General features: G+C 42.7%; 1 protein-coding gene across 7 annotated transcripts in view; it reads right to left on the bottom strand.

Annotated features, from left to right (window-relative positions):
• Positions 1 to 2,155: 2,155 nt before the first annotated feature.
• EFCAB11 (EF-hand calcium binding domain 11) overlaps positions 2,156 to 14,561 on the bottom strand; it is a 132,320-nt gene continuing 119,914 nt past the window's right edge. For 3 of the 7 annotated variants that reach the window (XM_054691675.1, XM_054691685.1, XM_054691682.1), the window contains one exon: positions 2,156 to 2,375. In XM_054691675.1, the coding sequence (XP_054547650.1) occupies positions 2,216 to 2,375 (160 nt within the window). In that variant the 3' untranslated portion in view covers positions 2,156 to 2,215. Of the gene's footprint in view, positions 2,376 to 10,468; positions 11,723 to 14,561 lie in introns of those variants that run through there. The other 4 variants (XM_054691694.1, XM_054691677.1, XM_054691680.1 and 1 more) reach the window with 4 other exon arrangements.

Raw genomic sequence — 14,561 nt, 5'->3', positions numbered from 1 at the left:
CAGAGCCACGCTGAGGCCCGACATCACAGCTGGGAGCACCCAGGAGAATTAGTCACCTGAGCGTGGTGGGCCATGCCCCTCCCCATCTTCCCCCCATCAAGAGGGCTGTGTTCATCCAGCTTTACTGAGACATAATTGACATATAACACTGAATGTTTAAGGCACCCAGTGTGATGATTCGATGCACATATATCTTGTGAAATTATTACCACAATAATAGGGTAGTTAATAGCTCCCTCACCTCGCTTAATTACATGGCGTGTGTTGAGAACATTTAAAATCTGCTCTCTAAGAAAACTTCAAGTATATACTACTGTATTTTTTAAATCAAATTTATCGATTAAACATTCATTTACAAATCTTTTAGTTTCAGGGGTACAGTTTCACACCTTGCCATGTGAACCTCTCAGCCAACTTCCACCAAAGCTCCAGTGCCAAAGAACATCACCTTTTCCCGCCCTATCCCTTGCTCTCTCCCCTTCCCCCTCCCCTGTGGAAATCATGATACTTTTCAGAGTGAGGAGATATTTTTGTTGTGTTTTGCCAGTATGTTTTCTTTGGTTATTTATATTCTGCAAAGGAGTAAAACCATCTGCTAATTGTCTTTCACATGCAGACTTATTTCATTCAACATAATCAACTCAAGTTCCATCCATATTGTCGTTAAAGGCACAATTCATTCTTAGTATCTGCAAAATATATATTCAACAGAATACCACTTCATTTGTTTATCCAGTTGTCCATCAACAGGCATTTAGATGAAGTCCATGTCTTGGCTGTTGTGTGTATTACAGTAATATTAATTATCATCACTATGCTGATGCCAGGAAATGTTCATCTTAAAAATGGAAATTTTTACCCTTTGACCAACCTCTTTCCATTCCCACCCACCCCCAACCCTACAACCCCTAGCAGTCACTATTCTTCTCTGTTTCTATGAATTTGTCTTTTTAAAAATAGGTTTATTTATTTATGCATACAAGAACTGGGGTACAGGCCAGAGATATGGGGGGTGAGAGGATTCACCAGAGACAGAGTGGGGAGCAGAACAGGCAGACTGACTGAAACACACTGCTGAGGGGAGCAGCAGGAGAGGCAGGAGAGGTCTGCTGCGCCATGTGGGTCAGCTCCCTGGCCGGAGATTGAACTTGTGCTGCAGTGGCTGTGGACAGCTTCATAGGTTGCATCTTAACCCCTTCCACCACTAGGGAGGCCCTGAATTTGGCTTTTTAAGATTCTACATATAAGGGAGATTGTACAGTGTTTTATCTTTCTCTGTCTGACTTATTTTACTTAGTTTAATGCTCTGAGGATCCATCCATGTTGTCACAAATGACAGGATTTCCTTTTTTTGTGACTGACTAATATTCCATTGTGTACAGGTACTAGGCTTCCCCTATCCATCCATCAATGGACACTTAGGTTGTTTCCATGTCTTGGCTATACTAAAAGGCCTTTTGACACAGGCCATGGAGAAACTCTAGGAACCACACCTTATGGCACCTGACACTTTTCTCAGTGCTGTGAGGAGTCATGATGTTCAAAAGAAATATAAAGGGTTTGCTTCTCAATAGGTCCAAAGAGAAGGGATTTCTTTCCTTGAAATGTATATTAAACGTAGTATAATAGGAAAAATGGAGACTTTCTTTTCTTTTTTGAAGGTTCTCCAAATGCAATTCAAAAGCAGGTACTTTAAATATATGAGGTTTCTTTTTTGTCAGGAACCAACCCCAATCATTTAACAGGCTGTGAACATATTTCCCTATGGCAAAGGCCTGACCCCAGTGGACATCCCTGAGAGTTCAGAGAGTCTCACAAAGGTACCACAAAGTGGTGGTCTTCAAAGATTTTTGCTAATGTAGCCCATAAAAAGCTATATGCCCCCTTGGCATATTTTTAAATCGACAGCTAAATTTGTATTGTAAATTTAAAGAGTGACAAAGGATATAATTTCCACCATACAGTAAGAACTGACTTTTCTTAATAAAATTTCTATTTCAGAACAGTTTCAGATTTACAGAAAAATTATGCAGTAGAGATTTCCTGGCCACCTTCCAACAGTTTCCCCTCTTACCAGCATCTTATTTAGTATGGTACCTCTATTACAATGACTGAAACAATATCAATATATTATTAACTAAAGCCCATACTTTCCTAAGCTTTTCTAGGTTTTTATTCAGTATATTTTCCCTGCCACAGGATCCTAACCCAGCCATCATATTATATTTTGTTGTGATGTCTCCTTAGACTTCTCTTGACAGTGACAGTTTCTCAGGCATTCCCTGGTTTTGATGACCTGGACAGTTTTGAGGAGTGCTGGCCAGATGTTTTGTAGACTGTCTCTGAATTTGTCTGATATTTTCCTCATGATTAACCTGTGGTGGTAGGTTTAGGGGAGGAAAAAATAGAGGTGAAGTGTCATTTTCATCTCATCACATCAAGAGTACTTAGTGTCAACATGACTTATAGCTGTTGCTATTGACCTTGACCACCTGGCTGAGGTAGGGATTGTCAGGTTTCTCCATTGTCACTCTGCCCCCACCCCATGTCCCTTCCATACAATATTCTTTGGAAGAAGGTAATCGCATGCAGTCCATAATAAAGGATTGGACAGTTAAGCTCCCTCTTTTTGAGAGAAGAGTAACCACATAAATTTGGAATTCTTCTGCAAGGGAGATTTATCTCTACCTTTTCTTTCATTTACTTGCTTACCATTTATCCCATCATTTACTTGATGGAATAAATAATGGAATCAGTGTGAACTCATGGACATTTATTTTATACTTCGGGTTATAATCTTGCATTACTTTACTTTGTTGCATAAATTGTTGATTCTTTTATCCCTTTGACTTATCCTCTATCGTTTTGGGGCTTCATTGATTTGTCCATTTGTTTGCTTTTGAGCACGTCCTCACTTTTTGGTATTACAGGATGCTTTGGGCTCATTTTATGTATTTTACCACTATATATTTCAACTTACCTGTGCTTCACCTATTCAATCCTCATTCCCCCAAAACCCTGATAATCACTGATATTTCAGTCCTCGATGCAGCTCTGCCTTTTTCAGAATGTCAGATTGCTTTCACACAGTATGTTGACTTTCACACTGGTTTGTTTCACTTGGCAATATGCATTTAAGATTCATCCATGTCTCTGGTGCATAGACCTCTCCTGCCGTGCCCGCTGCTCCCCTCAGCAGTGTATTTTGTCAGTCTATCTGTTCTGTTTCCCGCTCTGGCTCTGGTGAATTCTCTCACCCTCCCGCCATATGACTGTACCCAGTGCTTGGATAAATAAATCTTAAAAAAAAAAAAAAAAAGAACAGCTAAATCCCCCCCTCCAAAAAAAAAAAAAAGATCCATCCATGTTTCTTTGTGAGTTGATAATTCCATTGTACAGTTGTATTTCCTGAAGGAAATCTTAGTTGTGTCTAGTTTTTGAAAAATCTGCTATTGTCTTGTGCAAGTCTTTGTATGGAGAGAATTTTTTAAGTCAGGTGAGTAAATATGTAGGAACATGATTGCAGGATCATATGCTAAGACTGTCCTTGACTCTTTAAGAAACTGTCAAACTGGGCCTCCCCTAGTTGAGCTCCACGCCATGAAGCTGTCCGCAGCCTCTGCAGCGCCGGTTCGATCCAGGCCGGCCAGCGAGAATCCCACATGGCCCAGCAGACCTCTCCTGCCAAGCCCACTGCTCCCCTCAGCAGTGTATTTCGTCAGTCTGCCTGTTCTGTTCCCTGCTCTGTCTCTGGTGAATCCTCTCACCCTCCCGTGCATCTGGCCTGTACCCCGGTTCTTGTATAAAAATAAATAAATCTTAAAAAAAAAAAAAACAAAACAAAAAACTGTCAAACTGTCTTCCAAAGTGGCTGTAACCATTTTGCATTCCCACCAGCAATGAATGAGAGTAGGAATTGCCTAATTGAAAGTGAAACTGAGAGCTGAAGTGGAAGGAGATGGACAAGGAGCAAAGGAGGAAAACAGAGCATGAGAGGTGTGTCAGATACCAGCGTGAGCATCACTGAGAGGACAGTCTTCAAGAATTTGACAAAATATGTATGTGAAGAGATAAGGTCCAAAAAGTTTTCCACACTTGACGAAAGACATAAAGTATCCTGGAACTTTGGGTTCTATTTGTAGTAAAGAGGAACCAATCTGTTGATACAAGATTGGGTATCAGCCAAAAAGCAGGTCAGGTTAAAACCTGGATGGCCCAGATAATGTAATTATGTTATGGGTGGGAAGGGGGTAGTAGAAATGAAGGAAGAAAGGAGAAAGACAGAAATGAGAGGAGGGAGGCAGAAATGAGCAAAATTCATCCCACCAGTAGGGAAATCTTGGCAAAGAAATTAACTCAAGGACTATTTCTGCCATGTTTGACTTGGAAACATATTAAAAATCAAAATTAGTGTCCTTTTAAAAAAATAAGATGACCAGGGCCTCCCTGGTGGTGCAGGGGTTAAGACGCAACCTATGAAGCTGTCCACAGCCTCTGCAGCACAAGCTCGATCCCCGGCCTGCCAGGGAGCTACCCACACGGTGCAGGAGACCTCTCCTGTCTCGCCCGCTGCTCCCCTCAGCAGTGTCTTTGGTCTGTCTGCCTGTTCTGTTCCCCACTCTGTCTCTGGTGAATCCTCTTACCCCCGCCCCCAACATCTCTGGCCTGTACCCCAGTTCTTGTATGCATAAATAAATCTTTTTTAAAAAAAATTAAGATGACCAAATGTGGCTTCTTCACAGTGACCGCTGCCATAATACTTCTGAGGTATTTCCAGACTTTGGCCAATTTTTTCCCTATAAATTCAGTATTACTGAAATTGTTCTTTCTAAAGTCACATATATAGAAAACTGTTTTGGTCTCCTTTGAAGTTTTTCTTCAAGGATCAATAAATCATGAAATAAAGAGTATATTTAGATTTCAGTTTATGTTTTTAGATAAATCAATCGGCATTTTCTAAGACACTAGAGTAATGTTACTCATAAATCTGAATATTTTACCAATTTAGCAGTCTAAGAGAAATTTAGATTGAGTACTCCATATGATATTGTGTCAAATTGTTTTAAGATATTTTTCAATCCATGTGGCCAAGCCAATAAATATAAATGTGTTTTGTAAGAAAGTTCGCTTGGTGAGCTGTTATCCCTGATGCTATTAGATTTCAACTTGTGTATTTCAACTTTCTAATTCTGCAGTTCTAAACAGATTTTCTTAAAAGTTCCAAGCTAGGAAAAAGAAAGAAACCAACAGCTTGTTTTTATTAACCTTAAATTACAGTTCTATAAGTGAAGTGTGATCACTTAGTAGTGATAGGGTGAAACACAGGAGTGCTGCAATGAGAACACACATCTATTTCAAAAACGGTTCTATTACTCAGAGCATCCCTATAGGTTCTCTTTGGAAAATTGTCTTTATTGCCTGCACCATATTTTAAAAGATACTTTCATTGATGGCACATCTTTGTCTTTTGAAAATGGGTTTGATTAAATAACCCAATCTAATTTGGGTTAACCTGGGTGGTGCATTAGATGGGAATGAATATTTAATACCTACTTTGTGCTAGATGCTTGACTTGGGGTGGCCAGTAGAACTGGATAAACTGGGTCAAGGAACAACATCCTTGACTACTAAGTTGCTTTCCCCACAAGAGGCAATGTGAGGTACCTTCATAACAGAAGGTACCTGTGCTTAGACCAGCTGACAGATTTGAATCACCACCCTGACACTCTCTACCCACCCCCACCACTTGGCCTGAGCCAAGTTACTTTAGGCTGAGACCTGTCTTCTCATTTATACAAGAGGGTGACTAACACCTATCTTAACAACTTTTCAAGAAAAAAATAAATAGAAACTACCTCGCATGATTGTGTCTCCCTGACCCCTTCCGAAGGTGACAACTTTGAGAAGGAAAACATTCATTAGTATGAAGGGGCTCAAATCTCTTTTTCAGATTGAATTGTATTAGTTCATGTTTGCATTTCCTGTTGTCTCATCAGATATTAGTTTCAAGATTGTTACTTTTCTACTTAGGTAAAATAGAAAATAGTTGCCATTTTGGTGTTTTTAGGCTAAGGGATTCTGTGTTTGTGCGTGTGTGTGTGTGTGCACGCACGCGCGCGCATGGCAGAATGTGTGTGTGTGAGAGAGAGGGAGAGAGAGAGAGTTATATGATTGTGGGGTGGTAAGACAGAGGTAGTTGTGAAAGATGAAGCTGAAAATATGAGACCAGATTGTAGAAGGATTTGAATGGCATATTCAGGGTTTAGACATCACCCTATAGAAAAGGTGGCTACCATGATATTTTGAACTGAGAAAAAATAATTTAGTCTGCACTTTGGGAAGAGAATTGGCATGCTAGACAAAATTTCTCAACTGCACGGTCTGTTTCTTACTGATCGACACATCCTTTACTCATCTTCCTATGAAGAAATAGAACACATGACTGGTTGAAAGGATTGGAACAGGAACAAAAGCATGGGTGGGGAGATCATGGTGGATGGGAAGGAAATATCAGGAAAGTTTTTGCAGACACAGTTTCAAAAGAATTCAGTGACAGAAAGAAGAAATGACAAATGAAGAAAGATTGGGAAGAATTGAGAATTCTGAGACAGCTGCCTGGGATGACAGCTTGGGCGGGAGGAAGGGGTGGTTGCCATGAGGAGGAAAAGAAAACAGAATGAGAAACCAATTTTGAAAATTTGAGATATCAATGAGTCTGACTTTAGTTCAGTGAGTCTGTCTTGAGGTAGAAATGTCCAAAAAAACAGTGAAAACACAGGTCTGGGGTTGAGCAGAGGTCAAGACTAAAGATAAAGATGTTTTTGTGGAGTCACACCCGTAATGGGGCCCACTGTAATCTTGAGAGTGGATGAAATCATCTTTGAGAAAGTATTGATCAAGGAGATTGGCCAATTACAGGACCTTGGAGAATACTAACACTGGCGCCATGGTTGTAGGAGAGGAAATAGGAAAGACAGCAAGGAAAAATGAGCACAGAAAAACCACAAGAAAGGGCCTTCCTGGTGGCGCAAGGGGTTAAGCACAACACTGTGAAGCAATCCACAGCCTCTGCAGCACGGGTTCGATCCCTGGCCGGCCAGAGAGCAACACACATGGCACAGCAGACCTCTCTTGTCTCGCCTGCTGCTCCCCTCAGCAGTGTACTTCAGTCAATCTGCCTGTTCTGTTCCCCACTCTGTCTCTGGTGAATCCTCTCACCCCCCGCATCTCTGCCTATACCCCAGCTCTTGCATGCATAAATAAATCTTTTTAAAAAAATGGGCCTCCCCAGTGGCACAGAGGTTGAGCGCTGCATTGCGAAGCTGCCCGCAGCCTCTGCAGCGCCAGTTCGATCCCCAGCCGCCGAGCGAGGGTCCTTCATGGCGCTCAGACCTCTCCTGCCGCCCGCTGCTCCCCTCAGCAGTGTACTTCAGTCTGCCTGCTCTGCTCCCCGCTCTGGCTCTGGTGAATTCTCTCACCCTCCTGTGCTTCTGACTGTACCCAGTGCTTGTATAAATAAATAAATAAATAAATCTTAAAAAAAAAAAAAAAAGAAAGAAAAAAAAGAAAGACTGCCAAGTCATGTAACTTTAAAAAAAAAAACTCACAAGAGAGCAGTGTCCTGGAGGCTGAAGAGGCAAGGATTTCACAGGTCTGGTTGTCACACCACCCCAGGAGAGGGGACAAATTTGGTCTGAGGTGGGCTGGATGGGTTTGGCCAAGAATAGATTGCTGGTGATGCCTTGCCACAGAGGAAGACAAGAGCTGACTATAGTGAAAGGTTAAATAGAGGCAAGAAATCAGAGAGAGAGGTGGTAACAGCTTCCTCTTCCATTTTCAATGGCAACTTCTTAGTCTCTTTAGAAGACTCTTTTCTGCTGTCCCAGTAAATGTTGATGTTACCTAGACACTATCTTTGGCTCTGTGCTCCTAACAGTGAGGGTTCTTTTGGTTTCAAATAACAGAAAGCAACTCGAGCTGGCTTAAGTAGGAAGACTTATTGGAAGGATACAAGTTACCTCACAGGACCCAAGGATCAGACTGGGCCTATGCGCTAGCTCTAGTCAGAAAACAAGCACCATAGAGTTTCTCTGGCTTCTTGCTTCTTCCCCTCTTGGTGTTGATTTCATTTTCTGCTCTTACTGCAAACCGGCTGCCTGGGTTTTCCAGGCCATATGGTAGAAACCATGCCTGCCACTGGCCCTTGAGTCAGATCCACACACTCAGCCATTCAGGGGAGCACTGCTGTGTCTCGCTCACGCTTACTCTGGAAGCCTCCCAAAAAGACACACCCGCTGATCAATTGCACTTGCCTTGAGTTATTCAACCAAAGGAGGGCAGGCCAACAAGGTGGCATCTTGTGGCCTGGGGACAAGGTAGGGAAGTGGGAAGCTGCAAGTGGGAAGCTGGGGGGAAACTTAAAGGATGAGGATTTGGGCATGACCAGGAGGGGAGAAGGACACGAGCAGCTACTCACCTTTTGGGGCTTCTTTGAACTCCTATGAAGCAGCAAATCCTAGGGATAGTCTCCCTTCAAGACGAGGTTCCAACCATACTGCTTTCTTCTAAGAAAAGGAAATGGCTGCCTGGCCCTTACCAACATTCCCTCTCTGTGGCTCACCCAAGCACACCTGGGTGAATGCCCTGTGGCCATGTGCCAAGAGTTGATGGATCCAAGGACCAACCAACCAACCAGAGTCTCTTCTATGGTTTTTGGACTTGGAAATGGGATGAGTTACAGGCTATTTCCTTTTTAGAATGGGTTAAAGCTGATGGAGACATGGGACAGAGGCAGAGTTTGGAGGTACTTGTGTTGTTGACTCTATAATAGTTATCCTGGAAAGCCAGATGACCCCTGGTCTTCCCGCTACCTCACAATTCTCTAGTGTAGGCTAGTTTGGGTAGATGGATGTGCTTGGGGCCCAAAGGAGCCTGGATTATTTAGGGCCAAGGGAGTAACCTAGTAGCTGTTCCCAGCCTCCATGCCTCTTGTCTCCCATATCAGCTGGAGGAACTGACCCTTTTCTTTCTTTTGCCCTGTTTCCCAGGAGAAATGAGGTCCAAATAGTGATTTGGACGAGGGTTTGGTATTTTAGTAGTTACTGAAATACTGACACTTTGTTGGTGGATGACTCTACTTGTGATATTTAGAAAATGGAAAATCAATAGCACTTATGTATATGTATTGAGAAGAGGATCAGTGACTCAACTATTCAATTTATGGATGACAATACTTGCTGGACAAAACTCCACTGAGAGTCAGAAAGCGTTTTTCATTATTTGGAACTGTTTGTAACTAAAATATATATGATACTTGATGATGGCATTGATCCACTTTGATATGTAATATTTCATTCGTACTTCTTAATGATCATCAAAATTTTCTTCACTTTAGATAACACAATTCTGGAGTAAGACTTTATTTTTTAACAAACTTAATTTTGAAAACTTTTTATTTATAGGAAAATTGTGAAGATAGCATAGAGAGTTCCCAAACACACCTCATCCAGTTTCCCCTATTGTTAACATTTTATGTAAGCATGGTACACTCATCACCAGTAATGAACCAATAATGATTCAGCATTATTAACAGAAGTCCACACTTTTTATTGGTATTTACCTAATGTTCCTTTTCTGTCCCAGGATCTCAGCCAGAATTCCAAATCTCATTCACTCGTTATGTCTATTTAGGCAACTCTTACAATTTAAGATATTTTATTGTTTATCTGCTAATAATTTATGTTGCAAGGATGTATAATGTTTCTATTTTACAAATTTACATTTTTACTTGACCTATAAATGCTTACTTTTTAAAAAGGATTTATTTATGCATATAAAAACTGGGGTACAGGGCTTCCCTGGTGGCACAAGGGGTTAAGACACAGCCTATGAAGCTGTCTGCAGCCTCTGCAGCACCAGTCTGATCCTCGGCTGGCCAGGGAGCTACCCACATGGTGCAGCAGACCTCTCCTGACTCGCCTGCTGCTCCCCTCTGCAGTGTACTTCAATCTGCCTGTTCTGTTCCCCACACTGTCTCTGGTGAATCCTCTCACCCCCTCCCCCACAGCTCTGGCCTGTACCCTAGTTCTTGTATGCATAAATAAATCTTTAAAAAAAAAAAGAAAAAAGAACTGGGGTACAGGCCAGAGGCATAGCAGGGTGAGAGGACCCACCAGAGACAGAGTAGGGAGCAGAACAGGCAGACTGACTGAAATACACTGCTGAGGGGAGCAGCAGGCGAGTCAGGAGAGGTCCACTGCACCATGTGGGTAGTTCCCTTGCTGGCTGGGGATAGAACTCATGCTGCAGTGGCTGCAGAGCTTCATAGGTTGCGTCTCAAACCCTTGCACCAACAGGGAGGCCCTAAATGCTTACTACTTTTTAAAAAATGGTATTATATTAAATGTTTTCCTAATGTTAATGTTATGAATTCTGAACACTTCTACATAAAATATGACTATTGCTTTAAAATAAATGCCAAATGTCCTGTGTCACAGTTTTTCTTCCATCTAGGACAGCAGTCCCCTGACCCCATGGTGGATGGGCAGAACATGGAGAATGTGAAGACAAGGTGTCTAAGGCTCTTGGTGTAGAGAGGAACTACCCAGATGCAGGGAGGGTGAGCAGAGGCAGCTGGGCAACCCAGGGCTGGCAGCTCAGCCACAGGAATGTCAGCCCAGGCCATCCGAGAGGGTTGCAGAAGTAAGTCTTTGTCCCTGATACTGTTACTGTGCTCCATGGTGAAGATTGGCCCAATCGGCTTTCTTTGTCTTGCACAACCAGGGTACTGGGATGACTTTGCAAGGATGATTTCAATTCTGGATACATGATTTTAATGTATTTATTTATTTTTAAATTTATTTTTAAAGATTTATTTATTTATGCATACAAGAACCAGGGTACAGGCCAGATGCGCGGGAGGGTGAGAGGATTCACCAGAGACAGAGCAGGGAACAGAACAGGCAGACTGATGAAACACACTGCTAAGGGGAGCAGCAGACGCGACAGGAGAGGTCTGCCGCACCATGTGGGACCCTCGCCGGCCAGGATCGAACCAGCGCTGCAGAGGCTGTGGACAGCCTCACAGTGCAGTGCTCAACCGCCTGCGCCACCAGGGCAGGCCCTGCATGATTTTAGAAGTCTGCAGTCTTGGCTATCCCACTGCCTGACTCATCGCTGGTATACGGGATGCACGTAGTAACCTAGGTGCTCTGATTTGTTCAGAAGTTGAATTGATGAAGGAAACCGGTACCAGTGGCAGGAAAAAGTTACTCTTGTCCAGACGTCAGAGACTGATGAGAAACAGGGAGCCTGAGGGTCGGGTGGAGAACTGGCAAATGAGTGGAGCACCCAGCTGCAGTGTGCCAGGGGTGGGGAGAGCGTAGAGGAGAGTGGGGGCTGCCCGCCTGGCAGTGCCAGCAGCAGCAGCAGCCTGACCCGTGCCCCCAGCATCCCTGGAAGACCAGTGGTAAAGACCACCTCTAGCATCCTGAACTGCAAGGAACTATCAGCATGAGAAAAGCCCAGCTGAAGAGTTTAATCATAAGTGTGTAGCCCCCCACTATGAGCAGAGTTTAATCAACATGCAAGTACGTCCCCATCTACTGGTCACCCCAGAAGGTGCCAAGGAGTTCACAGTAGTTCCATTTCCTTTTGTCCATAGTTGATGGCAATTTCGAAGTCTCGGAAGCTAACAAGACCATCTGAGTCTTGATCTACTTCCCTGGAAAAGGAAACAAAAGGTTGTTCACAGGTTATTTTCATCAGCACGTAGGCATCGAGAGTACATCAGGATCGTTATGCTTTTGCATGTCTACCCAAGTGGCATCTATTTTATCTCCTTGCAGGTGAAGAATGATGCCTGCTACTGCATAACATAGGGAGGGACGGAAAAGGTATTTGCTAAAACCTACAGAAACAATGCATTCGACACAAAGAAATGTGGAACAAACCAAAACAAAATAAGAAAAACATTTTGGAAATAAATAATATGATGAGAATGACAGCTGACATCCCACATCACTCCTGTCTCACATGTCTGCACACAGACGCTGGAACAGGTCCATTTCACAGGTAGAGAGAATGAGATTCAAGAGGGCCACCAGCTTCCTAAAACCACACTGCTGAGAAGTAGCAGACTTGGTCCTTGAATCAGGAGGGCCACACGCCCCAGCCAGGGCGCCACACCCCACTCCCCACAGCTTCCCTGAGTCCATAGCCTATCCCAGAGAGAAGCGATTACATTGCAATTTCCACATGGCTAACTTTAGCTCCAGAAGTTGCCACTGGCTTCGCTCATGGAATCTGAAGTTGTACTAAATCCTCACAAACATGGGATAAGCTTTTCTGAGTGATGAGCTTCTGGGTGGTCGGCTGAGGGTGTGGCTAGCCTGAGTGGGTTGTCCCTGTGTGTCCACAGGACCATGGAGACAGGGGCAGTGCTGCTCCAGCAGAAAAATGGCACACACACCAAACGGAGAATGCACGCGGGAAGGATAAAGATGTGGCTTAAGCCCCAAATTCAACACTTATGAGTAGTGTTTGTTTTAAACGTGTGTTTGAAAGGATAACAGATGAGTAGCAGTCGCCACTCCTCGTGGGGGGCATTCTAGAACAATGCCTTACAGCCTTTGTGTGGCGTGGCGCTTCTGTGGTTGACGCAAGCTCTATTTTGTTGAAACAAAAAATGGTACCAGACCTGACACGGGGCTTTTTAAAGCGAGGACTGGCCCAAGTAAGAGTCACTAATCACTGTAATCGTTTCAAAGCAGGCTTTTAAAATATTGAATTCTAAAATAAACTTTCTGAATATTTCATGCCAATGTCTCTGAAGTCTATAACAGCTCTGGATAGAGTGATGATAATTTTTCATTCTTTTGAAGTAGAAGAAAATCCCTACTTCTTTGCCCCAGGGCAAAACCATGTTGCAGTGTTAGTATAAAGTGATTGCAGACTTCGGAAGCTATTATTCTTGTTATTTCTTTTGGTAAAATATATATGATGATGATTTCATGCTATACGGAACCAAAAACAGAATGTCAGATCTCTTCTAAGGGATTAGAAATAATCAGTATCACATGTTACTGACTACAGCATATAAATCATCCCTTTTATTAAATTAGATAATTGAAGATTCTTAATATTGCCTAAGTACTTTTTCCTAAGGAATTGAATTAGATAAATGGCCTTTTTTCTTTCCTCTCTGAGCTGGTATGGCTGAACTATAAATCTCAGAGGTTGAGTTAAGTGGATAACCTAGAAAAGTAATGTTTAGAATAAACTGCTTTCAGTAGTGTTTTTTTTGTTTGTTTTTTATTGGTGTGTGTTTATTCGCTTATTGTGATGTTGAATTCTTGGAGAAATGAGAAGCTCTTCGCCTGGTTTTCTCATAAAATAACCTTTATTGTATTGCATTTACTTCTTATTGTTCTTGCTCCCTTTGCCAAAGTTTCCCATCATAGAATGGGCACAGTATATCCAAGAAGTGTTAAAATGGAAAAGTTGATCCATAAGGTTTGGAGTGACGTTTTATTCACATAATGAATGGAGGAATATCAAGCTTTTATTTAGAATGAGACATTGCAAAATACTTTGTCTTCCAATATCATCTCATCATGCCCCTCCCCCCACACACACCCACACACAAATATGTGATCTAGTTGTCTCAAGGAAATCTACATTTTAGAGGTCTAATTGGAAATGCTAAAATACCCTGTTTTTCACTGCAGACGGAATGACTCCTCAGAAGGACATTCTGGCAGCTCCCCAAATCATTGAAGAAGGAGCAGCAATGGCTGGTGGGTAGAATTAGAGGTGAGCTTGGAGATGAAGAAAACCTCATCACGTAGTTTCATTATTTACGTTATAGCATTTAACCCTAATAAGGATCCATTCTAGTTCTGAAACCACAGCATGTGGCTCTGCTGTCCTCAGCCTATATTCAGGATTGAAACAGTTCACACGCACACACCCCCCCCACACACACACACATAAACTCTAGGAGGGCAAGCACTTTCTCTTGTTTGCTGCTGTGTCCTGGCCTCGGTGCTCATAGCAGGCAATGAGGGTTTGCTAAGTGAGTGAATTTGTGGCATAAACGAATCTGGGGAAACTGTTGACAACATCATGAAATATCTACTAGCTCCCAAGAGGTCTTGAGGGATTAAAGAAAGACTTTATCATCATCGTTTATATGGAGTCTAAAAAGTAGCCAAAGAAACAATACATATTGGAAAAGGCATCTAGGAACCATCAGAGACCCCAAAGCAGTGGCCGAGCCTCGTCTCCATCAACAGCATCTTATAAGCACAGACCAAGTATGACTACATCTCTTGTAAGAGATGAACTCTGAAAAATGAGGTTGCAGAGGTAGAGCAATGGAGGGAGTGTCCGGCTGAAGAATTCAGAGATAAAGAGCAGGAAACTGGAAACCAAGGCAGAACACTGGACAGGTCTCGGTCTAACTGGTCTTAGAGTTGAAACCCGAACCCTTCAATCCAGCTAAGAAGCTGCCCCTCAAGCAGACATGTGGCTACAGGTATAGACATATAGACAGGCTTACA

The sequence above is a fragment of the Talpa occidentalis genome, unplaced genomic scaffold (genome assembly GCF_014898055.3).
Source record: "Talpa occidentalis isolate TD23 unplaced genomic scaffold, MPIMG_talOcc4v2.1 talOcc4.11, whole genome shotgun sequence".
Lineage (NCBI taxonomy): Eukaryota > Metazoa > Chordata > Mammalia > Eulipotyphla > Talpidae > Talpa > Talpa occidentalis.
Note: the sequence above shows the minus strand (reverse complement) of the source record. Positions and strands in the feature narration are given on the sequence as shown.